Genomic DNA, 25854 nt, shown 5'->3' with positions numbered 1-25854 from the left:
AAATAAAAAATATTTATTATATTATAAGAATATTAATGAGTACTCTAAAAATTATTAATAAGTAATTATTTTATTATGTTCATTAATATTTTTTATAGTATAATAAATATTTAAATATAGTGTAAAATGAAAAATAGGGATAAACATAATGAAAAAATAATTGATAATACATGTAAAAATTTTATACTATATATTAGTCAATAATACATAAAGAGAACGAAAAAATTTTATTATAAATATTCAATAGAAATAGATGATTTTTTTTTCTTTATAAAATGTACTATATATTGTGTATTTATTAGGCTGCCTTTGTTTTCAACAACAAAATAGGATAAGACACTGAAAATAGGATAGGACAAGACACTGACGGACAGAGACACAAAATTTTGTGTTCTTGTAATTCTGCTTGGTGATAAACTAGAACAAATTATGAAAATCTAATTTATTCTCATTTTTTTCATTAAAAAAAATTGAGATAAAAAATATAATAATAAAAAATATAATTATAAAAAATTAACAAGAATAATAAAAAAAATAAAAAATAAGTTGTGTCTCTTGGACATAAAATTAACAAGGTTTTCTGGCCATTATTTACCACACATAAACCGTGGTGACCCACAAGGTTTTATGTGCAAATAAGTTTCTTCATAAACCGTGGTGACTCTCCACGGTTTATGCACGCCATCTCTCCTTAGTAAACCGTGGTGACCTACCACGGTTTACACTCTATATCTTTTGGCCATAATCCGTTGAGACCTGCCACGGTTTATGCACGTTTTGAAACCGTGGTGGGTTGCCACGAATTACATAGAAATGACTTTTTGCACATGCAGGTAACAAGAACTAGTTTTGCACATTTAGATAAATATTTTCTCTATTCTATTTATTTAAGTAACTTGCCCTTAATTATAATATAATATAAATCTAAAAGCGTGATATTATTTATGAATTAATTAGATAATATGTAGATTAATATTAAATGTTTATGTATAAAAAATATTGTATAAAATTTTTATTCGACTCTTTGTATATAATTTAATATAATTATTTAAATAAAAAATAATACAAAATAAAATATTATGAATTAATTTTATTAATTATGATATATTATAATATATTTAATAGTGAGAAATGTTAAATTTAAACACGAGAACCAAGTTTTTAGTAATTCGTGTGAGAAATTATGAAATAAAGTAATAATAATATGTCTCTTTATGGAATATGTATAGATAGGTTAAATATTATAAAATTTGAACTTTTGTAACTGAAAATTTTTATGGTTATTATTATTATGGCATTTTAAATGTAGATATTTATTGCATTTAATCGATACTTTATGTTTAATTAAATAATAATAAGTAATAAATTTAATTGATTTATTACGGAAATCAAATTTATAAATTTATTTTACTTAAAAATGATTGATTAATTACTATTTATTATTATCTATTTAAAATTATTGATATATCATTAATTATTAAAATAAGAATGCGACTAAAATTTATTGTAAAAAAATGAGTATCAATTTTTGTTTATACCCTGACTCAAAATATAAGCTAAGTTCAAAACAGAGAAAACCTATAAGACAGCTAGCGAATAATCGAGTTTTCAAGAGGTTGGATAGAATGTTATAAAGTGATAGCTCTTCTGAAGGAGTTATAAATTTTTCTAATATCTCTCACTCACTTTTAAAAGAGAGATCACAACTATCTCTAGAAAAAAGGGACGGTTATCCACCACTAATAATGAAACTACTCCAATGGTTATTGGCATATCATTTATAAATACTCTGACATTTAGGTATCTTTAAGTCCAATTACTCTTTAAACCTGCTTACTCCTTTGCTAACTTAGGCATCGAAGTGTTTTTGCAAGTACCACCCTCATTCTCAAAGTACACAACTCGAACGGCGACTCCCAGACGTGTAACAAGTCGGAGACCATCTTCATTTGACACTTGGCCAATCCTTCGAATCCAATCTGCTTATCTCAGATTATCTACATAATAACTTTTATATAACAATAGATACATTGTACTAATCTTTTATTAGTATATTAACCGATTTACTAATTAATATTTTTATTTATTAAATATGTATAATAATAAGTAAAAAAATAATGTAGATGACAGATATTTTTATTGATATTTGTTCTGGACCTAGTGTTCGAATATTTAATAGGTCCAATATAACTGGTTAAAAAATATGTTTACTCTCTTAATGGTTTGGAATCATCTTTACTTTTTAATTATCTCTTAAATTTACATGAAGTGGGACTCTTCACACAAAGATAAGATTGTTTACACTAACTATAAAAGAAGAGCTCCGTTACTCTCACAAATACAATTAATTCTACCCTAACACTTATTTTCTATTTTTTTAACTTTCGGATAGGTACCACCTCTTTCAAGGAACCAACCTTGTTATATTGCCAGACCAACAAATACTCGATCTTTTTTCACTTAAATAAACACTCTTTGAACCGTCAAGTATTCCTTCTAAATAATATTAATTTTTAGAATAATATTTTAAATTAATCTAAGAAAATTTAATCAAATACGTTAATTCTTAACAAATTTTAATTATTAAATCAGACCAAAAAAAATTATAACAATCATTCTAAAAAAATTTAAAACCGGATGAGTAATTAAAGTTTATTAAAACTAAATATCCTTCTAAAAATTTCTATCTTTCCGTGCAATTTTAAAAAATTTAGTGACCTCCTGCCATCAACATCTATATCTTTTAAACATATGAATCATATCACCTGAATTTTTATGAGGAATTAATCATGTTGATGCCTAACATTGTAAGTAATATAGATGTAGTTGCAGGGGATCAAAACCCTGTTATCAGAAACCTCCAAAGTAAATTAATTTTCGAATATTTTCCAATATACGTTATCCAAAGTTGTTCAGAATTCAGACGCCTTTCCCTCCAACTTGTTGTTACATCTAAATCCAAAAAAAAAAAAAATTAATATGTATTTTTGAAATATTTGTGATAATATTATATACCACACTTGACTTGATAATTAAAGTCATGACTATACAAGTGGTTATAGAAAATGGTCTTAATGTATTAATCATGCATGAGAATATTAATTTCATGTTGTTAATTGTCAATTTTTTTAAGGAGAATCTTTGGGTGATTGGATCACAGAGAATAGGGGCTTGACATAGATATTGATATAGATATAGATAGAATATGTTTAGGTGAAGAAATGTGTTTGACATCCACACAAAAATGAAAAATCTAATATAAACCTCAGCCTCCCATTCCATTATGCATAAATAACTTCTCTCTTTTCCCACCAATTGTTTGATATATTGCCCCACAGAGAGAAAGATCGAAGAACAACAATAATAGGAACAGGAAACAAGAGAGAGAAGGTTTCTGAAGGAAAAGAGAAAGAGAGAGAAGGATAATAATTGAGGTGTTGTGGTGAATAGGATTTTGTTGGGGTTAGGAGTGAAGAGGAGGACCCCACCTTACCCTCCTTCTTCATCTTCACATTCATCAATATCATCATCATCATCTTCATCTTCATCATAATCATTCTCTTATATATCTTCTTTTTCTTCTGTGTATGTTCCACCACCCCAAGACTTGTTTTTCCATTGCTCTTTTCTTTTTGTTAGATCTTTAAGGTGTTTTGGGGTGGGCCTAATTCTTCTTCAGTTGAAACTAGCTAGATCTGTTATAGATTTGTAGCACCAAAAAAAGAAATTATTTCATCCTCTTTGGAGATTCTGAAGATAAGGTCTTATTTTTGTATTTTAACTCATCTTATCTCATCAAATATATTATTATTCATTTTTAGCTTCTTGCCAAATCCAATTTTCCAGGTGTGTGTAAGTTGATATCAGATCTTGGTGCCCCCCATAAGGACCATTTTCTCAAACAGATTCATATTCTTCATTGAATGACAGCTGTTAAGGTTGTCTCTGTCTGCTTCTCCTTTTTGCAATAGGAGAGGGAGGAATCAGTATTGTTATTAAGCTACACAAACACATGCTTTTGTTTGTTTGATACCCCAATTTTCACATATAAGAGGTTGTTAAATGAAAATTTTCCTTGGTTTCATTGGTGTGATTGTTACCTTATTCTTATTCTGATCAAAACTTCGGTCTAGTCAGGCCCACCATTGGGTTTAGGTGGCCTTTTATTGAACCAATAGAAAACCTTCAAACATCTTAAAAGGTGTTTGAAGGTTCCAACTTGCTTCAATTGTTTCTTTGTGGCAAATTAGTGAGCTCATTCGGCTTAAATTAAAAGGCTTTTATGCATATATATATATATAGATAGATAGATACATGGGATATGCCAAACTGAAACTTGAACTGTGAAGGATACCCTGTGTTCTAATGCTACTTTACTTCATATATTGTTTCTCATTCTTGGTGTTTTTGAAGTCCCTTATACCCTTGAAGCCACTTCCTCCATCATGGACATCTGAGGTCAGGTTGATCTCCCTCTTGTTCTGTGAAGACTTGTCTGTGAAATCAATCCCCAAGTTGTTCAACAGGTTTTGGATTCTTCATCTGTGTCAAGTTGTTAAGAGAATGTCTCTTATGAAGAAGACTCTAACCTCCTCAAAGGTGGAGAATGTTGAGGACACAAATGGCATGTCAGTTTTGGACTTGCCTGACCTGGTGTTGGAGTGCATTCTCGAGAGGCTTCCCCCGGAGTCGCTCAGCCAAATGGCCGGGGTTTGCCGGTCCTTGAGGGAGAGATGTGTTAGTGATCACCTTTGGGAGAGGCACATGAAGCAGAAATGGGGAAGAGTGATTGGTCCAGTTGCTTATAGGGAGTGGAAATGGCATGTTGCCTCAAAGAGGAATGTTGGCAGCCCCAAGAATGGCAAGCAAAGGAGCTTGATGAGGCTTGTCACCCTTCATTGGCCCTTTTCATGGATGAGATCAAGATTGGATGAAATCAATAACAACAACATCAACAGCAAGAGTTCTTTGCCTTCTGATTCAATGATGACTTGGTATCTTGCTCTTGAGACTGGAAATTTCTGGTTTCCTGCTCAGGTCTATAACCGCGAGGTACTATTTCTATCGATGAACCTTCCCTTTATCAGGCCCTTGTTATATCTAACGTTCTAGATGCCACCATAGAAAAGTTATAGTAGTTTGTTTTGGATGGATTGTACTGGAGAATATTGTGTTTTTTGAACATACAAATTACATTATTGGCTGTTGGTGATGCAGAATGGTCATGTTGGATTTATGTTGTCATGCTATGATGCTGAGCTTAGCTATGATCCACACACTGACACCTTCCAAGCCAGGTAATTGTGGTGATTATTTGCTTATCCTCATAAGATTTTAAAGAAAAATGGAATTCAGATCTGTTAATTGTTAATTGCAGGTATCCACCTCATGGAAGAAGGGCAGTGGCTATAGAACATGGAATCCAATGGGAAAGGCTAAGATCACCACCTGTTGATACACCTCCTCATGATCTTCATATCACTGATTGTCTAAATGATTTGCATCCGGGTGATCACATAGAGATTCAGTGGAGGAGAAACAAGGAATTTCCTTATGGTTTGTTCCTTTATTTCAACTTGTTCTTTCTAATTTAGTATGCTAATTTTGATGGTAAAAGATTGGATACAATATGAGTAAACAACCTATTTTTGCAAACTAACAGGATAGGTACGAAATCGAGACGCATCGATGATCTCTTAAGAAAAATAAATAGAAATGGGGCAGTTGGATCCAGTTTTGAGTATTTGATAAAAAAAAAAATTGAATATGCATTTCCATTTACATCTGCTCATCTTGTGATTAGAATTAGTTTTGTATTGTATTGGTATTCTGTAGACATGATACATGATAAGGCGCAATGGTGTCGTTTGATCCATGTAGCTGACCCTACCTAGTGGGATAAGGCTTTGTTGTTGTTGTATTGGTATTCTAGATGAATTGCTTAATGATGAAACAACTTTATGGCAGGTTGGTGGTATGGTGTCGTAGGCCATTTGGAGACATGCGATGGGAATGAAAATTACTGCCGCTGTCATAGTAGTGGTGAGTTTATGCATTTTTTATTCTTAAATGAGTGTGGTTATCATCCATTTGCTTATTTTTTTTCCTTAGGCTATAGTTTCTATTATTTGTTTAATCCATGATGTTTTCTTCCTTTCTAGTGGACTATCAACTGTGTTATAGGTATGATGTCTAGTGGATTAGTGGGAGGATATGATCTGGGGATTCAACGAAAAATTAAAAAAGAAAATTTAGGATTTAGATGAATTCTGTTTTCTTAAATTCCATTGAATATAGTTTATAAAGATGCAAAAGCATACAAAAGAAAGATAATGCATATGCATTTTGAAGACAGAGGATTGAGTGAACATAGGTCTTGTTTGATAACTTTCTCAAGACGAAAATACATAGACATGGTGAAACACAAACTTGCAGAAGACATTTACCAAACACAGCAAAGGACTCCTATTTCATGGAATTAATATATCAAAGTTCTGCAATTTACCACTATGTTTTGCATTGTGGAGGTTGTAAAGTGAAAAGAAAATGATTAAATATGAAAATTGCTTTGACAGACCATACTAGACCAAAATTTGAGCTAGGTCCGTTTCCTGATTCTACATGTCAAAAACATGGACCACTCTAAATTGGTCCCCTAGACAAACCATGTCCGTATGTCATAATTCCACCAACACGTTGATAACTAGTGTCTCAGTGGATACATTTATGGCCAACTATGTTAATAAATAATTCAATGTCAATTATAGACTCTTATCATCATCTTTTTGCCACATGGGGGGCTATCATAGTCACTATGAGCTTATAAAGTCTATTTCCTTTTTTCTGATCTTGCAATGATGACTAAGAGTAATGATGTAAAAGACCAATTTGTGCCTCAGTTCCTTTCCCATGAGTTCCATGAACCTTATTGTTCTTAGGTCTCTCTACTGGAAAGTTTCTTTTATGTGATCAACTCTGATGTCTTTTGTTCCTTCATTGGGGTGTGAAGGCATGAAAATGTTGTTCTTCATATTTCCTTTGTGTCCTTCGAAAATTGTATCATGTTTATAAGTTCTTTATAACGGTTTCATAATTTGGCTTTGTATAATGTTCTCCCCTGGCCCTGATGAATTCATAAATCTCCTATTGTTCCTCTTTTAGTTCTATGATTTTGGAACATAAGGTCAACTTGTCCAAATTTTCACCATAGAGTCAGTTGTGTTGTGTCAAGAATGAGAACTTTTGGTTGCTATATATATTTCGATAAGCGAAATACGGCTTCTTTGCTGCAAACACACAAGCCTACTCCACTAATAATTTGATGGTCTAGAAGATTCAATTTTTTGAGTGATGGCATTGGTAACCTTGTTATACTTATATCGATTGCTGCAGCGAATTTGTTAGGACTTGAACTTTATTTATTGAAACTCCATGTTTTGGTTGCAGACACAGTGGTGCTAGAGTTCAATCAGTACACTCCTGACTCGCGCTGGAGGAGGACAACCATCAGTAGGAAAGATCATCGTGAGGAGGGAAACGAGGCTGACGGATTCTACGGAGGGATCAGAAAGATCAAGACTGAGCGTGAGATTGCCATTTGGAAATGCCTTTGGCCTTCTGAAGTCTTGGACTAGTAGTACTCCTTGCATCGGATCGAATTTACAGCATAGCATTATGGCAGGACTCATGATCTACATTCTCATCAATCAATCAACCAAACAAAGCATTGGCAAGATCTTACATTAATGAAGGGGATATATAGGATTCTCATTCAGATTGAGTGAACATTGAGGCTTATCCTCTAACTTGTTCCCCTTATCATTATCACATTTTTTGTTCCTTTCATGGGAAACTTTAGGTTTATTCCTATTATTTCAATGATGTAAATTACTCATTTATGCACTATTGGCATAGAATATTCATTCCACAATATATAGTATCTATCTTATATCTCAAATTAGTAAGGTTTGAAAATCAGTAGCAATACAGCAAGATGTAGTTCAGAAAAATTTAATATGCAAACTGACCATTTGCAATAACAATATATTATGTGCCTAGGGAATACCACCTCTTTCTCTATGTTGGAACTGATTTTTGAGGAGTTTCTTATTTTTGAAGAGTTTCTTATTTGGTACACAATTTGTTGCTTTTTGTGATTAACTAAAGTATTCTTTTAAAGAGAATTCAGTATGTGATGTGAAGTTATAATAGAGAATTAACTATGGTCAAATCTAATTTAGCATTTTGAACTATTTCGGTAGTGAACCTAATTTTACATTGAATTTGAATGTAGATATAACTCAGTACATAGATACTTATACAGATCAGTTCCTGGAAAACATTGTCATCATTAAGTTTTTTTTTTTTTTTTTTGAAACACCATCATAGGTTTCCAACCAGAAAATATCATATGATCTTTGTTTTCATTTTCAGGACATAATTTCACTGTTTTAATTTTCTCCTTCACAAACTCCCCCCCAAAAAGAAAAATAAAGAAAAATACCATGACTTTGATGACTCAATCACTTGACATACCCTCCATGGCCTAAACAAAGAAAAAGTTTTGATCCTCTAGGCTTGTGACATACCAAGCTCATTTTGCTCATGTCACTTCTTGTTTCATCTTTATCCCTCTCTGTTGATTGTGATGAACTGACAGAATCAGCATCAAGCTTCCTCATCATGAATTCTGGCTTCTCTAATGATTCCTTTTGACCTTCTAACTTGTGTTGATCACTTGATTTCCTCACATAACCATTCCCAAAGAGAAGCTTCACTATGCTGTTTTCTTTCTTGTTCTTCTTTTTCCTTCTCCAAAATCCACTTCTCTTTCTCTCATCTTCCTTTGTCTCAAAGGCTGCATCATTGCTCTCTTCAACTGATATCATATCAACCCTCCTTGATTCTTGCTTCATCAATAGTAATGGTTCCTTTTGAAGCTCACAACAATGCGATTCGGATACTTGTATCTTTGTCTTGGATATTCCTGCATGTTTTTCAGACCTATGGTTGAATCCCCTGAATGGAGAAAGTGACCTAGTCCTTCTAAGACCATTCTTCGCCTTTGAATTCGAATCCCCTCTCTTATCATCCTTGACCTTCTCCAAAGCTGCCACGAACGGATCAAATTCATCGTTCCACAAACTATGTCGCGAAAAAGGTAGTAGCCTTAGCACCAAAGCAGGGGATTTTGGTGAAGTAAGAGTTGAACTTTGTGCACTCATCACCACACTGCCACATTCTCCATTGTTCTGAATCAACCTTGGAGGAAGTTTAAGAGGCGGCGGCGGCTCCAATGGCAAAACCTTACCATCATTGAATAGCTCATCAGCAAATGCCATGGTTTGCAATGAATCACCATCAAAATCATCATCATTTTGGGATTTCTTGGTGTCCAAGTAACCGGTGAACCTGCGACTCGTCTCGAATTCAAACTCATCCAGATTGGAGTACCTTCCATCATCCTCATCTTGAATTGTCCTTGGTGATATGTGACTTGTTTGGCAGCAAGAATTTGCACCTAGCTTGATGATCCTTCTGCTAGGACTAGTTGGTGCACTATAGAAGAATTTCTCATTGTTGCAGCTACTTGCAACACTAGTTGGTGCTGTCATGTATCCAAATTCATCAGAAAATGAGAGATCAATCATCTTTCAGACTTGTCACAAGACACAAAATCTTGTGTTAATGGATTATGATATATACAAAAATACAAAGACTATGGTATTCAAACATTCAAAAGAGTAATATTATATAGCCTATAGCCTTGTAAGTGCTAGCATTTTTGTTCCTTAAATAAAGGTTTTTTTTTTTTTTTATTACTTTATATATCATTTTATGAGTAGCTTTGTTGTCAACCACCAACATTATCTCCAAAGCTATGTGAATGATCATCTAAGAAAAACAAATGTAATTGGACGACTGTATAAAACATTTTATACTATTAGTGCATTAAAATTAAACTTATTAAATCTATTGATTTTGAATATATAATTTTTTCTGTTGTTATGTCTCTTTTTTATGTATATGTTGGCCTAATTTCAAGCTATTGTTTATGCTAAGCAACCTTGTAATGTTTTACCCTAATTGTGGTTTTGTTGTGTAGCTATGATTTCTTAATATTGGTATTACTTGTTATTTGTGAAGCATATACTTAAGGTCACGGAGAAAACTATGTCCCTAATAATACGGTTTAACAAACCTATAATGATGCATTTGGTGGGTCACCACACCACTTTGTCAAAGCTTCCTCCTAATCCGTGAAATAACCAAATTGCCCACAATCCCTAGTAAGATAAAATAAACATGGGTCCATCTAGTGTACAGATGCACTTTGGTACAGATTTACAGATTTTTGTTTTTATTTGGTTTAAAAGTGTATCAGTAAAAGTGTTGCTTAAGGAGAAAGTATTACCCTTAATCGTTAACTTGGCTCTGATACCAATTTTGTAATTTTTTTACTAGTCCTTGTATATTGTAATTTCATTTTTATAGTTTTCAATCTTGTTTTAGTTTATAATATTCTTTTTTGCATGGATTATTGTATATAAAATCTTTTATCTGTTTGTCTTTTTCTTTAATATAATTTCTTAAATCCTCAAAAACTTCTTTTATTTCTACACTTTCTGTTGTTTCTAGATACCTTCTTAATTTTTCAACTTCATTTTCCATTTTTTCTTTCAACAGCTTTAATTCTTTTAAGTCATAATATGGTTTTTCAGGCATTTATAAATTTTTTAAGTTTAATTCCAACTTGTTTATATTTATTCTTATTTCTATCCTTTTTATTATAAGGTCATCAATTTTGATCTGAAGGTTATTTAATTCCTTTTTATACTCTTTTATTTTACTTTTTAATTTTTCTGCCCTTTTTCTTTTTATTTTATTTTCTGGTTTTTCAATCTTTTTATGCTTCATTATTTATTTTAAAATTTCTGCAAACTCTATCATTGATTCATCACTATTTTCTAGAGATTCTATTAATTTTTCTAGCTCTTCAACTTCTCTTTTTAACTTGTCATAGATTATTTTTAGAGCTTCAAATGCTCTTTGATTTATTTCAGAAAACTGTAAATAATTCAAACGATTTTCTCTTTCAAAAAGCTCTTGTTTCTTGTCTTGATAGGTTACATATATTTCTTCTTTATTTATTGTCATAATTTAGTGTTTAGGGTTTCATTTAATTTTTCGACCTTTTTTGTTAATTCTTTTATTTCAGAATTTTCTTCTTTAATCTTCAACTTAGATAGACTTAAAGGGCTATTAATTTTAGATTCTCTAATTTGAAAATTCGATGAAACTAATTTTCCTGACGGTTCTTTTATTAATAGAACTGGGTTTTCAATAGCTTTATATTTTGGTATTTCTGTTTTTACAATTTTCTGAAATAATTCATCGACATAAATTCTTTCTCTGTTTTTAAATATTATACTATGATGGCTATTTGTTAAAGCATAATTTATTGCATATGTAATTGAAAATGGTTCATCATCTTGTTCCATTAGATTCTTTCTGTGAAATTTATAAGCCAGACTTATAGATCTTCCAAGATTTTCAGTTGATAAAGGTATAGCATATCCCAGATGGGCATTAAATTTAACATTTACATTTGCCAAGTTTCCATGAACAATTCCAATTATTTGATCTATTGGGTCATCAGTAATTCTTTTGTCACAGATTGCTAAGCTTATTGGTGAATTAATTCCTTTCATATATGTAGATTTGATTAAGACTTGTATAGTACTAATATGAATCCATCCAATTTTAGATCTTTTTTGTTGATCCTTAATTTTCTCAATCTGTTTACTTAATTCTTCATCATTTATCAAAGCTATTTCGAGTTCTCCATTGGCGGATTTTATCTTTATAGGGGCTTCAAGTTGAATTTGTCCATAGTATATTATATTTTTTCTATTAAAAACTTCTTTTAAAAGGTTTTGTTTATTAAAATTTTCGTTTGATTTAAGATTTAATTCTGTTTTTAAAACAGCCTGTTTTTCATTATCTAATAAAGCAGTTAATCTATAATAATCAGATTCTTCTGTTAATTCTAAACTTTCTAAATAATTCATAATTGAAAGACTAGAATGAATACATACCTTTCTGGAGAAAAACTTCCTTTATTTAATATATTTTACATAAGGTGTTTTTATCTCCAGAGGGGAGATTGTAAATACTAACTCCAGAGGGGAGTTTAGAACTATTTTTCCCTAATGGGAATTCTTCTTCAGATCATAGAATCGCCTCGGCAGCTTCCTCCTTGCTCTCCTAGCATTTGAGTACTCTTTGCCTCCTGCTTTCTATTTTCTGATGCCCTGTACAATTGCCTAAGCAACCTATTTATAATGGTTGGGTCTGATGGACAATTCCCATCCTTACCCTTCTTATGACGTCATTGCTTACGTCATTGTTTATTATCTTGCACCAGCTACATTGTTGGTGCTCTATGACCTAAGCGCTTACGTCACTATGCAATAATGTTGAGAGATGCTTCAGATGTGCTGTCTTCCTCTTTCATTATGTGTCCTTCAGATGCGTTGTCTTCTTCCTTTATCATGTGGGTTGATTCCGTTTTATTATTGCTTTCTTCAGATAACTCTGAGACGCATAGCTGGCACTTGTGGTCTTCTCTCTCTTTTATCAGATAGCAGAGATTCCTCTTTATCCCTTCAGGGAGCTTTTCTAAGAGTCCAGACAAGTTGTAGAATGCTGATTCAAATTCCACTAAGAGTCTCATCTCTCTTTCTTCAATTTCATTCCTTTTACTAGACACAAGCAAAGTATTTCTGCTTTTATAATTAATTCTTGTGTGAGATTCCCTTGTTATCTTTTGAGTTCTTTCGAAGACCCTTGCTAGTGTGCTGGCTAGCCTTCCTTCATGACTGTAGATTGTTAAATCTTGAACTTGATCAATTGGTTGAAAATTTTCTGGGAAGACGGACATGAATATTACTTGGTGTGCTGGAACCAAGCATTCTTCTTCTTCATTAAAAATAGGTTGACTGTTCGTAAATTTTAGGGATATATCCCTTGGATTTACGTTGTCAATCATATTTTTAAATCTCTTCACTGCATCAACGAATCCTGCAGGAAACTCACTAATAATTTTTAGATCATTAAAAATTAAAATTGTATCAATTAATCCATACTGGAAAAACTGATAGGTGTCCGATGGGGATGCATCTGGAAATATAACCAGCTTTGTTAGCTGTTCTTTGGCAATAGGATAATATCCTAAAATTGCTCTTTTTTCTTCAGTCCAGTTCAGGACTATATTAAGGGTTTCTCTGAGATTTGATCTACAGACCCTTTTCTTTTCTTTGATTTCAGCCCTTGTAGGAATGTTTCTTATTATCCCTGTTCTCTGGGTTTGAATTGGAGCTTTATCTGCTCTTTTTAGGGTTTGCTCTGGATGAAGAGCTTCATATTCCCTGAAAGATTCCTTTGCTTCTTCCAGTGTTAAAAACCCTCCTTTATGAATTATCCTTGATTGATGTGTAAATGGTGCTGCTTTTTCCCAGGCATCATATACTCCTTTCATGGGGCCATTATAAATTACATAATATTTTTTATCTTGGGTAGATTTCTTGATAATTTCAGCAATTGTTTTATTTTCTGGAATTTTTTCTTCACCTGATTTGTCCACCACGCTTAGCTGGCTGAGCTCTGATGGTTTTGGTTGTTGTGTTGATTTCATTGCTTCGACGGCCTTCTTGAGGGATTGGATCTGTGTCCTTATTTGCTGACAATGCTTGCATTTTTCGAGTTCTTGTTCGTATTTCTGAATTTCTCGATCTAATGCGTTGTAGACGAACTCCATTCTCTTGTTAATGTATCTGCAATAACATTTTTGTCACCCTTAATATATTCAATTTTTATTGGATATTGTAACAAAAATAATTGCCATCTTACCAATCGTCCATGATTATAATCAACTTTTAAATTATATCGTATGAAACCTGTTAGGTAGCTTGAATCTGTCCTTAATGTAAATTCTCTAGGTAGTAAATCAATTTTCCATTTCTTAAGAGATTTAATTGCTGCTAGAGTTTCCTTTTCATGAGTGGTATATCTCTGTTCTGTTGGAGTAAAAGTCCCTGAAATATACCTGCAAAGTAATTCCTTTGGGGAATTTTTAGAATCTAGTGATTCTTTTCCTTGCTCCAAACTTTTTATAGCTTTCTTAGCTTTTAGACATCCTGACCAGGTTATGTCTGAAGCATCTGTTTCTACTATTAAGTAGTCATTTTCTTCTGGAATATAAAGTTCTGGAAGTTTTTCACATAATTCTTTAATCTTTTGAATTTGCATACTATCTTTTTCATCCCATTTCCATTCTTTTTTAGTACTTATTTTTGGAAATAAGCTTTTAGTGTATTCTGTTATATTCTTTAAGAATCCTTGATCAGAAATATAATTTATACACCCTAAAAATCTTTGTAATTGTTTTCTATCTTCTATTTTATTAGGAAATAAATTTACCTTTTCTAGGACATTTGGCTGAAGTTTTAGTTTTTCTTGAGTGGATAGAATTAATCCAAGAAACTCTATTTCTTGTTTTGCTATTCTTGCTTTCTTTTTGCTAAGAACTAATCCTTTTTCTTTACATCTTTCTAAAACTATTAATAATTTTTGAAGATGATCTTCTCTATCCTGTTTTGTAAAAATTAGTATATCATCAATGTATACTAAAACAAATTCATTTAACTCTTTTAGATTTTCTTCCATAAATCTTTGATAAATACCTGGAGCTTGTTTTAATCCGAATGGCAATACATTCCATTCATAGAGCAACACACTTGTTGATTCTTTTGTTGGACAAGTAAAAGCAGTTAATTTCTTTGTTTCTTCGTCTAAACGAAGTTGCCAATATCCTGATTTTGCATCAAGAGATGAAAACCAAGTTGCTCCTTTAATTTTTTCTAAAATTGAATCTTTTCTTGAAAGTTTATGAGCATCACCAATAGTTGCTTCATTCATCTTTTTATAGTTAATAACCATTCTTCGTTTTCCCCTTTTAATTTCATTATTGTTTTCGACATAAAAGGCTGGAGCCGCATGAGGACTTTTACTTAATCTTATAATTCCTTTTTCCAAAAGATCTCTACATTCTAATGAAAACTCTTCTCTATCTCTTGCGGAATAAGGGATTTTATTTGGAACATTTATCTCTTTTGTCGGATCTTTTAATTTAATGCTTACTAATTCGTTATTTGTATTTTTAATATCTAAAGGATTTTCAGCACAAATTTCATTCAAAAGTTCTTCTATCTTTATTTCAAGATTATTTTTTGGGATATTTATTTGAAAGTATAAATTTAAATAACATGTCTCCAATATAGAAAATATTTTAAATTTTAAGATCTTATCTATAGTAGTAGTCGGTATTTTTATACGTTTTGATTTTTGATTTATTGAAGAATCGTGTGGAGCTTTTAAAACTATATATGTTAGTTCTTGAATGAATGGATGATATAGCTTTAAAAAGTTATTTCCTATGATAAAATCCATTCCAGAATCTAACATGTATATAGATGGAACAATGAACCTATAATTTTGAATAAAAATTTCAACCATCTCTGCTTTTTGGTCAATTTTATGTATTGATTTGTCAGCTATTCTAACTCTTAATGGTTTCTTTAATTTTTTCCAATCAAGTTTTGTATTTGAACTAGCAAAGCATTGTGTTGCTCCAGAATCTATGAAAGCATTTATAAATTTTTCTGTTATTTTTATAGTAATAAATGTAGCATTATTACTCAGTCTCTGAGTCTGTTTCCGAGACATATTCAAAAATATAGTCTAAATTATCATCAGATTCTTCTAAAGGTTCCATGAAACAAGACTTAGCGATTTCTATTTGTTTAGTAAGATCCTTTTTATCCTTCTTTTTCGGACATTCATTTGCATAGTGTCCTTCTTCTTGGCAATACCAACACTTACAATTTTCTTTTTTATTTGGGCAATAATCACTTTTTTGTCTCTTATTTTTATTGTTATTTCTTTTTCTAAAATACCTCTTTTTTCTCCAGTTTGGATAGTATTTTCTTTTTCTAAATTGATATTTTCTTTTTCTTTGAAAATTTTTATTAAGACCATATTTTTGAGGTATCTCTTCATTATCCTGACAACAAATTCTAATTATATTTGCAAATCTTTTTTGAGTTGCTTCTTGCATACATCGTTCTTTTATTTCCTCTCTTATTGCAGAGGTTGCTCCACCAAAATTATTTTCAATTGTTCCTCTATTTATTTCTCTTATAAATCTTCCCATAATAAATTCGTTAGCAGGATATGGAAGTTTTGTTATATACATATTAAGATAATGATTTTTATCTTCTTCTTTTAATTTGTAATAATGTATTCTATATTCACATATATAAGACTCCACATTACATAGATCATATATGTGAATGTTAGCTAAATGGTTTTTTGCTTCTTGATATTCTTTATTATAGACTTCTTGTTTATGATCTATAATATTTTTTCCAAAAAATTCTTTATATAGAATCATCATTATATATAATATCTTATCATAAGCTGTTATTTTTGTTGCTAATTCTTCTATTATTTGGTTTTCTATTGATGTCATATAATCTCTTATAGCTCCTTTAGTATGAAACCCTATGTAATTCCAAATGTCTCTTCCAGATAATTCATTAAGTTTTGGATTAGTAAAGGCTTCTAATAAGAAGGAATTCAACCAGTTTTCGAAAATTTCTTTTTCATTCGTTTTACAGTCTAAATCGAGCATTCTTTCTCCTTCCATTTCCTGAATTTTAGGAACGTATTTTGATGGTATTTTTGTATATTTTGAATCTTTATTTATAAACCCCTTTTTAAAAGCATAATTATCAAAACCTGTTTCCCATTTAAATTGAGATTGATTATCCCTAGATGTTCCAGCTTCATTTTTTACTTGTATTGGAATTGCTGGTTCTTCGTCACTTGAATAATCTAGGATGTGTTCTTCATTTTCTATATTTTCAGAATTTACTATTTCTTCTTCTATCTAAAATTCCTGTTCCATAATATTATTTTCTTGAGCCATTTTTAATTGTTTAAAAAGCATTGTAACTTCTTCTAATTTTTCTTCAATATTCATAATTTTAGTGGTGGTTTTACTTTTAAATCTGTTATGTTGATTATATTTTGAAATTTTTCTTCTTTTGGATTTTCTTTTTCCTTATTTCTTTGAAATTTTATGGATACTAGTATTTCTTCGAGCATATCTACTATAGAATTTAATTGTGGGTTAAAAGTATGATAAAGATGTGGGGAATCATTTCCATGATAACATTTCTTAGAAATTCCATGTGAAAAATAAGTTTTTTCAGGTTTTTGAAGTCCTTCAATAAAGCTTATAGTAAAATAAAGATTTTGAGAAAAATCATTTTGTATTGATTTTAAGAATTCGGTGTCATTACAGTTAACATTAGTTAAAATCATTAATTTTTGATCTATTAATTTTGATAACTTAATTATTTCTTCTCTTAAATCTTCTAATTTACTTTTTTCCATTAGGTGACGCTTTTCTTTGTGAAGAGCTACGGTTTTAAGTGAAAAGTGTGGCTTTAAAAAGTGTGGTTTAAGTAAGCAAATCTTTAAATCTGTACAGATTTAGATCTGTACCATATAATTTTCTAATAAACATATTCGGTCTTATTATTGCCCTTTGACCCTGCTTAGGAGGTTTGACTCTTGAATAGGCCTAAATTTAAGGAAATTGGGAATTTTTTTTTTTTTTTTAGTTTGGAGTGAAATTCAAATCTAAAACTTCTAGACGAGAATGAAAAAATTATACTATTTAAGTTATAGTTTATTGACAAAAATCGAAAATGTATTATTACTCAAGACTATAAATAATAAATTTCGGATCAATCAATTTAGTAAGTATTTTTTTTGTTTCTTAACAAGAAGTTTTAGGTTTAAGTTTGAGAGTGAGCACATTCTCAATAGAAAAAACTCTTATTTCCGTTACGAAGTTTCTATCCTATCGAGTCGAATTATTTGTAATAAATAGATAGGGAAAATTTCATTAAAATTAAAAAAATAAAAATAAAAATGCTATGTGTATACACTAAAATTAAAATTATTAAATTAATTATTATATATTCATATATAAATATACGTGTTATTTTATATATTTTTAATATATATATTTTATATTTTAACATGTATTTTATATAAATAATTAATTTAATTGTTAATTTTTGTGTATACATATCATAATTATTAAAATAAGAGTTTTGTATAAGATAGATATTGAGATTATTATTAATAGATATTTTTAAATTTTTTATTTTAATAAATACATAATAAATATATTAAAACCTAAATTTTAATTTATATCTTTTTCTATAAAAAATAATTAATAAATTTTTATATATATTCTAGAATACATGTTGGTTAAATTCTAAAAGAAATTTATTAGGGACATAAGAGAGTAAAGAGACACTTGAATAGGGATAAATATGGTATATTTCATTTCATATATATTAATGAGGACATAGGTGTAATTTCCTTTTGAATTGCCCAAATGCCAACCAATTGACTAAGAGGCAAGATCAGACCCCAAAAAGAGAATGCAATTTACATAGGATTATTTCTAGGGCTTCAATTAAGAGGTTAATTTAGGTCTTTATAAGTCAAGATTCAGACAGGTTCATGCCAAAAAAGAAAAAATGAAGAAAAAAAATGGTGACATTATACAATTACATAACCAAATTGTTTTGCTTTTTGACGATAGGGATGCTAGCCGAAGCCCCCCATACTTAGTCCGTCCAACGCCCTCGCTGGCACATCGATCCGGATTCTGGCTCTGATACCATCTGTAACAGTCCAGACCACCCGCTAACACGATATTGTTTGGCACATCGATTCGGGTTTTGGCTCTGATACCATCTGTAACAGTCCAGACCACCCGCTAGCACGATATTGTCCGCTTTGGCACACAAAGCCTCACGGTTTTGCTTTTTGACGATAGGGATGCTAGTCGAAGCCCCCCACACTCACTCGTCAAAACGCGTTATGCTAGGGAGAGGTATCCACACCCTTATAAGACATGTTTCGTTCCCCTCTCCAACCGATGTGGGCCTTACAAATTGCATATTCATTTTTTTGCTATGATATCACAAATGTGAGTTTTATTACTACATACAAAAGGTGAATTTGAATATTTAGCACTTCCTTAGATGAATAAGTGAATTAATAATTTAACCAATTCAAATTGGTTTGTATATTCTTTCTTTTTTCCTTCTTTTAAAATTATTTCCGTCAAATGAAAACTCTAAACACAAACAAAGCTACAATGGCCTAAAGAAGCAAAAGTGCAAAATTATTATTATTAGGAAGGATTGGGCCTTTTATGCCCAGTTATATATCTTCTTGCTTTCTTGGATATTTACTATTTAGGCCGTTCAATAACCAGAAATAAAATAAAATCCCCAGCGCCAAAAAGAGTATTATATAGAAAATTTTGAAGCAGGAGAAAGATCTAAGTAATTGTTTGAATCATGTTGCAGGGATGAGTAGGGTATACAAAAATATTTGATAATAAAAAAATATTAGTAAAAAATAAGTAGAATTTATTTTATTTAATATTTATTAATTATTATATTAATTGTTATAATAATTAATAAATATTAAATAAAATAAATTTTAGTTTTTTTTTTTGTTTCTCTAACCTTCCTGTAGTCTATATATGTCTTGGCTAAGTATTAATGTAATGTGATTCAAAGTTATTTATGGTGCTGAGAGTATTATCTATTTTTATATTCATTTATCACTTAAAAAAAAAAAGAAAATCGTTCATATTTTAATTTAATTACAAATTTAATTTTAATATTGATAATGTAAAATATTTTACATGATTATATAATTATATTTTAAATAATAAACTAAAAAATTAATTACTTTTATTAATATGAAAATACATTATTAATTATTTATATAAAGCTCTTTTATAATCATATTGCTTAAAATTAATATATTACGTGTATACCAAAATCAGTTATCAGTATGAAATACAAATTAGAATACAAATATATATTGAAAATAAATTAAACTATATATGTATTTATATACAAATACATTAGTAGCTGATTTTAGTGACTGATTTTGGTGTATAAATAATATTTTTGATACATTATTTAACTATCTTAATATTTCTTTCTTAAATGTAAACATTATTGGTGGCATGGAATAAAATACGCGGTACCTTCACATACTAAGTTCATGCAGGATTTTTAATGTTTAGTACATTGCTTTATCATTTTAATGATAACCTTTTATCATGAATATAAATTTTGATAAAAAGTTAAAAACCAAGTTTTTGAACTAGCAACCAAAAAACAACTGTTTTAGTAATAAGGACAACTAATTATTGTCTGAATTTCATGTTTGAATGTTGTGTATGGAAAACTATTTATACTTTGATTCCCTTCTTTCTTTCTTTCTTTTTCTTTTTTATTTTTAAACAAAAAAATACTGATAAGTCTTTCTTTATACAGGAAATTGGCACCAAATAACTCCTCTATTATTCATGTATATTTTAGTCAAATTACGTGTATTTTCTTTATTATTAGACCCAATTTTATTTGAATATTTAAAATTATATATATACATGATAAATATTCTAAACAGAACTACAAAAGTTTAAATTCCTTTCCTTGCAATATATTCAAATCAACATTCTTATGGACAATACACCACAAGAAATTGAATTAATCTTGTCCACAAAAAATACTCACAAATTTGCTCATAATAGAAAAAGAAAGTGGAAAAACATAGTGAAAATTTTACTAAACAATAAAACTATATATACACATATAGAAGTGAACTTTAGAATTTAGATAAAAGAAAGGAAATTAAAAAAATGATCTTCTACCAATAAGCAAGAAAAATAAAAGTAAAATAAATAATCAAAGTCTTATCTATTATGTAAGGGATTAGGACCAGTGTAGACTTTTCTTTTTTCATCACCAAGAACACCACCAACTTCACCTCTTCCATTATCTTCATCTTTATGTTGATGTCTTGAACCTCTTTTGGCTTGAGAATGCTTTGACATAGACCCAGTTGCAAAGCTTTGAAATTTACCAGAACCATCTTTAGGAAATGAAGTTTTGAACATGAAAAGAACCAAAAGAAGGAGAGAGAAACAAGCCAGAGTACTCAGCATCAGCCTCATGGTTCTTTCTCAAGGCATATAGTACTTTGTGTGCATGGAATGAAATGAAAGAGAAAAAGCTCAGAAACCCATGAAGAACAAAACAAGACAAGCTCCTTTTTGGATCTAATTCTTAAAAGGGTCACTGAAAATACAAACAAAATTTGATTTTTCTTGAAGGAAGGATATACCACCAAGGATCTGATATAGTGACCCTTTTTTCTTTTTTCTCCTTACTTTTTGACAAAGTTTATATGGGGATTGTGTTATGTTATGTTGGGAGTGTAGTAATGTTGTTGTGGTGCCTTGAAGAGTGAGCTCTGAAAATGAGGATAGTCAATGAATGAATGAGGGTCAACATGCATAGGGGTTAGTGCCTTATAGTTACTACTATATTGCAAATTAATATGGCTGCAGGGTGTGTGTGCTTCTTGGATGCAGATTTCAGAGCCCCTTTTTCACTTGGGAAACAAACAACTATGGACCATACATAGACAAGAGAAAGTGTGAGAGGGTACTAACATAAGAGGGGCCTTCTTTTACTTTATTTTTTTAGCTGATTCCTGTGGAGTTCAAGGAGATTTTTATCTAAACTTCTCTTATTTGCATATGTGTTTATATATTTAGGTAGAATACTTTATTCTTTAATAAATTTTTATTTTTTATAAATTTTCAAAAATTATTTTTATTAGACAAATTGATTCATCCGTAATTTTAAACGGGACTAATTCATCTTAAAATATATTTTTTAATCTAATTATCTTATAATAAAATTTGTTAAGTTTATCATGCATATTAAAAATTTGAATAAAGTAATAAATGAAATAATTTTCAAGTATTTTTAAAAAATAAAAATTTGTTAAAGACTAAATTAAGTGTTTACTCATTTTTTACTATTATAGAAAAGAAATACAAAAATATTAGAATATTTAAAGTTGTTTAGATAAATAAATATAAATAAAAACTATTTTAAAATATTTTTTATATTTTATTTTTTTTATTATCTAATATTTCAATAATTTGTATTTTGAAAATTGAAATTACTATCTAACAAGATAGTAGTATAAAAAAGAGGATAATGTTTGTACCTCTATCTTTTTATAAAATTAATAGAGGCACAAACATTTGATTATATTAGTGAAATTAGATAGGTTTAATTACTCTATTGGTCCCTATAGTTTTGTGAAATTTTCAATTAAGTCTTTATACTTTTTTTCTTTTTAATTAGGTATCTGCACCAAATTTTTTTTTTTAATTAAGTCCCTTTTAGTAGTAATTGGTTTAATTTCATAGGGACTTAACTAAAAAAAATTTTGATGCAAGGACTCAATTAAAAGAAAAAAAGTATAGGGACGTAATTAAAAATTTTACAAAACTATACAGATCAGTAGAGTAATTAAATCAATTAGATATTTACATACATTTCTATGTAGAATCAGTTTTTAATGTCTAACTTTTTAGTGCAATTGTCAATCTGTCATTTTGTATGCATATAATTTCATGTGATGAAATAAACCATTCTATATCATTTACATTGTTTTGTTTAAATTTCTAATTATGTGCACTTATGCAATGCTGTGTTAAAAAAGGTAATCTCGCTCAAACATGCATGAAACTATGAAACTATGAAACTATAAAAATAAAATTTCATGTGTGGAGGGCATTTCCCAAATTCAAAAAGAGCAAACGCTTAAATTTGATCTCTAAATAGTTTTGGATTCAATATTTTGATTTTCGATAAAGTTTTATTCTTTAAAAATTCTCAAGCTAACTTATGTTCATAAGACAGATTGATTCAACCATTCATCGTTTTGAATCAAATTTTTAATATATGTATTGAATAAATAAATTTTTAATAAATTTTATTATAAAATAATTAAGTCTTAGAAAAATAATTACTACAAGACAAATTATTTTATTTTTAAAACAACAGATGGATTAATTTGTCCAATACAAATAATTTTTGAAGACTTCAAGCGAATAAAAATTTAATAGAACATAATGTATCTAATTTAACTTTTTTTAGAACATAATGTATCTAATTAATTAATAGGTAGGTATATGCATGAAAAATTAATTCAATTATATATGTGTGCGGATAGATTAGTGAGATTGGATTTATGTTAGTGAGAAACTAATTAGTTCACTAGTCTGTCTAGGTAAGTGTTGACTCGAATTTTACCTTATTTATATCTAACATAGATATTTTTATCTATAGCTATATTTACAATAAAACTTGGTCTTGTTTGTTTTACTAATATATATATCTACGGGCATCAATACATATTTATAATATGTCTAAATATGACATGTATAGATTTATATTTATTCAACAAATTTTCAATGCGCGTAGTACCAAATGTTGATATAAAAAAAAAAATCCAAGATATTATTCTAGTTAAGAAAGAAAAGGGTTGGTCAAATAATTTTGAACTAGGCTAAATATTTTGCATATGGATGATTTTAGTGTGAAATACAGAACTATCATACTATTTTAGTATTTTAAACTATTATATATAGTTGTAATAAAAAAATATAATTATAAAAATTTGATATTTTGTAATAAAAATATTTTTTAAATATAAAAAATATCATTGACATTTTATAAAAAAAAAATATATTATTTTAATTATGAAAAACAAAATATCACCTAAAGACCCACATCAGTATAATAACACATAATTTAGATCATTTTAAAAAAAATTATATCTAATAATTCAATATAAAAAAAAGATAAAACACGTTTTTAAATTGATTGGCTTTTAATATTACCATTTCCAAAATGTCTTTATATAAATCGATATAAGTTAAAAAGATCTACCAAAAAGTTATAATAAATCGTTTTAACTTAAATTGATTTACTATTACCAAGTAGATCATTTAACTTAAATTGATTTAGTAAAAAAATGTTTTAAGGTAATTCACTTTATCTTAAACCGATTCATTAGAGTTACAAAACATATATAAATCAATTTAACATAAACAGATTTACTAGAAAAGTGATTTCTTTATAAACTTAGTTGTATTATACTAAATTGTTCATTCATTTTTTTTTTGTTATAATTTTTAAAATTTTTTATTATATTCAATCGTTTTATAACAAATACAACTAAAATAATGAGTACAACTAAAATTTAACTAAAAATTAGACTAAAAATAAAAAAACTAAAAAAATTATAAAAGACATGATATATATAATTGAAATTAATATTTTATTTTTCATGATTCACAATAACACCATATATTTTTAATAATATTACAACTACATAATATTAATAATATAAATTGTTGAAAGGGAAAAAGAAATGATATATAAAACTAAAAAAAATTATAAAGGTCTAGTGTTTTAAGAATTTATTGTCTAATACACATGTTTAGCAAACTACAAAAAAAGTTGTAGTGATCAACCAAATTTTTTAAATATTTGTGCAAAATATTAGTAAAAATGGAGAAAAAAGAATAAGAGGAATGAGATTATGTGAAAAGAGGAAATAAAGAAAAAGTGTGAAGTGAATGTTACATAAGAAGGAGTGATGAGTATGAAAGAAGAGAATGAATTATATTTTATTACTCAAATTTATACCTATTAAAGAGAAATAACATTAATATTAAAATTATATAATATCCTATATAAAGAGTAAGAAAATATGAAAAGTATAGAGTAACTTAAAGAAAAATAAATATCATAAGAATGAGAACAAAAATGAAGAAGAATCATGAGTTATATTTCTATATAGTAAATACGAGAAAGAGTGAATATAAAAAAAGAGAATGATATAAAAATTATAGAGTAATTTAAAAAAAAATAAATATCATGAAAATAAGAAGAAAAATAAAAAAAATCCTAAAATAATAATGAGATACATAAAAACTAAAAGTAAAAATATTAAAAAGTAATTTAATTAAAAATAATTTAATTAGATAAATAATAAATAAATGATTCTAATTAACTATTTAAATTGATGTAATATAATATTAGAAAACAAAAAAATTAAAAATGTATTAGATGACTATCTTAATTAGATTCTATATATTTTAATATATTATAATAAATGGCCATGATCTTTAATCTCAGGTTTTGGAATGTGGTCTGTTCATGTAGTAGAGGAAATCATCAAATCAAGTAATAGTTTTTCACTAGTATAGTACTTTGATTCTCCTTTTTATTTTTATAAAAAAAAAAAGAAAGAAAATAATTTGGTCAAACAGGCAATGGTTTGACAAATGAGCCATGAAGAATGTAGACAATGAGTATACATCAATCTTTTTACCATCTTTTTTCTTACAAAGAATGATGTTGTCTTCATTCCCTTTACAGTTTACACAAACACAAAGGTAAAAGCTTATGGCTTTTTGGATGGGGACAACTTTTTTATATTTGTTTTTTAGTCCCTCTCGTGGGAGAGGCCCATTAGCTTTATGATTAGGAAAATAAAATTGGCAGAATATATAGATTACTTTTCTAGATTACCAACTTTTATTTTATAATTCAAACTTGATGGCCTGGTTTTATTTTTTAATTTATTTCCTCTAGCAAGTATATATATGAATATAGGTTAATGTATGTTGCTAATGTTAATGCACTTTGAAAAAAGTAAAAAAAATATTACTCTTTGAATTTTAAAGTTTAAAGATTAAATTCAAGATATTGAATTTTAAATTTAAATCTTAAATTTTAAACTATA

At 28.9% G+C, this 25854-nt stretch overlaps 2 protein-coding genes across 2 annotated transcripts; one reads left to right on the top strand and one right to left on the bottom strand.

The window, feature by feature from the left end:
- The first annotated feature begins 2921 nt into the window (after positions 1-2921).
- On the top strand, positions 2922-7957 carry LOC107629063 (F-box family protein). The gene is made up of 5 exons (XM_016331753.3): positions 2922-5052; positions 5218-5297; positions 5378-5556; positions 5968-6042; positions 7447-7957. The coding sequence occupies exons 1-5, from the start codon at positions 4366-4368 to the stop codon at positions 7632-7634; spliced, it is 1209 nt and encodes a 402-aa protein (XP_016187239.1). The 5' UTR covers positions 2922-4365; the 3' UTR covers positions 7635-7957.
- A 565-nt stretch (positions 7958-8522) lies between these two features.
- LOC107632329 (uncharacterized) lies at positions 8523-9653 on the bottom strand. The gene has a single exon (XM_016336023.3). It carries the CDS (start codon positions 9648-9650, stop codon positions 8523-8525), a length of 1128 nt encoding a protein of 375 aa, XP_016191509.1. The 5' UTR covers positions 9651-9653.
- Positions 9654-25854: the final 16201 nt, after the last annotated feature.

Source organism: Arachis ipaensis, chromosome B3 (assembly GCF_059453495.1).
Source record: "Arachis ipaensis isolate K30076 ecotype BB chromosome B3, ASM5945349v1, whole genome shotgun sequence".
NCBI lineage: Eukaryota > Viridiplantae > Streptophyta > Magnoliopsida > Fabales > Fabaceae > Arachis > Arachis ipaensis.
This window is presented reverse-complemented; position numbering and strand designations above follow the sequence as displayed.

Excerpts from the sequence above, each read along its gene's own strand:
- LOC107629063 (XM_016331753.3), top strand. The coding sequence starts at position 4,366 with ATGCTACTTTACTTCATATATTGTTTCTCATTCTTGGTGTTTTTGAAG. Across the intron at positions 5,053-5,217 it reads CTCAGGTCTATAACCGCGAG|AATGGTCATGTTGGATTTAT; the intron begins GTACTATTTCTA and ends TTGGTGATGCAG. Across the intron at positions 6,043-7,446 it reads CTGCCGCTGTCATAGTAGTG|ACACAGTGGTGCTAGAGTTC; the intron begins GTGAGTTTATGC and ends TTTTGGTTGCAG.
- LOC107632329 (XM_016336023.3), bottom strand. The coding sequence starts at position 9,650 with ATGATTGATCTCTCATTTTCTGATGAATTTGGATACATGACAGCACCA.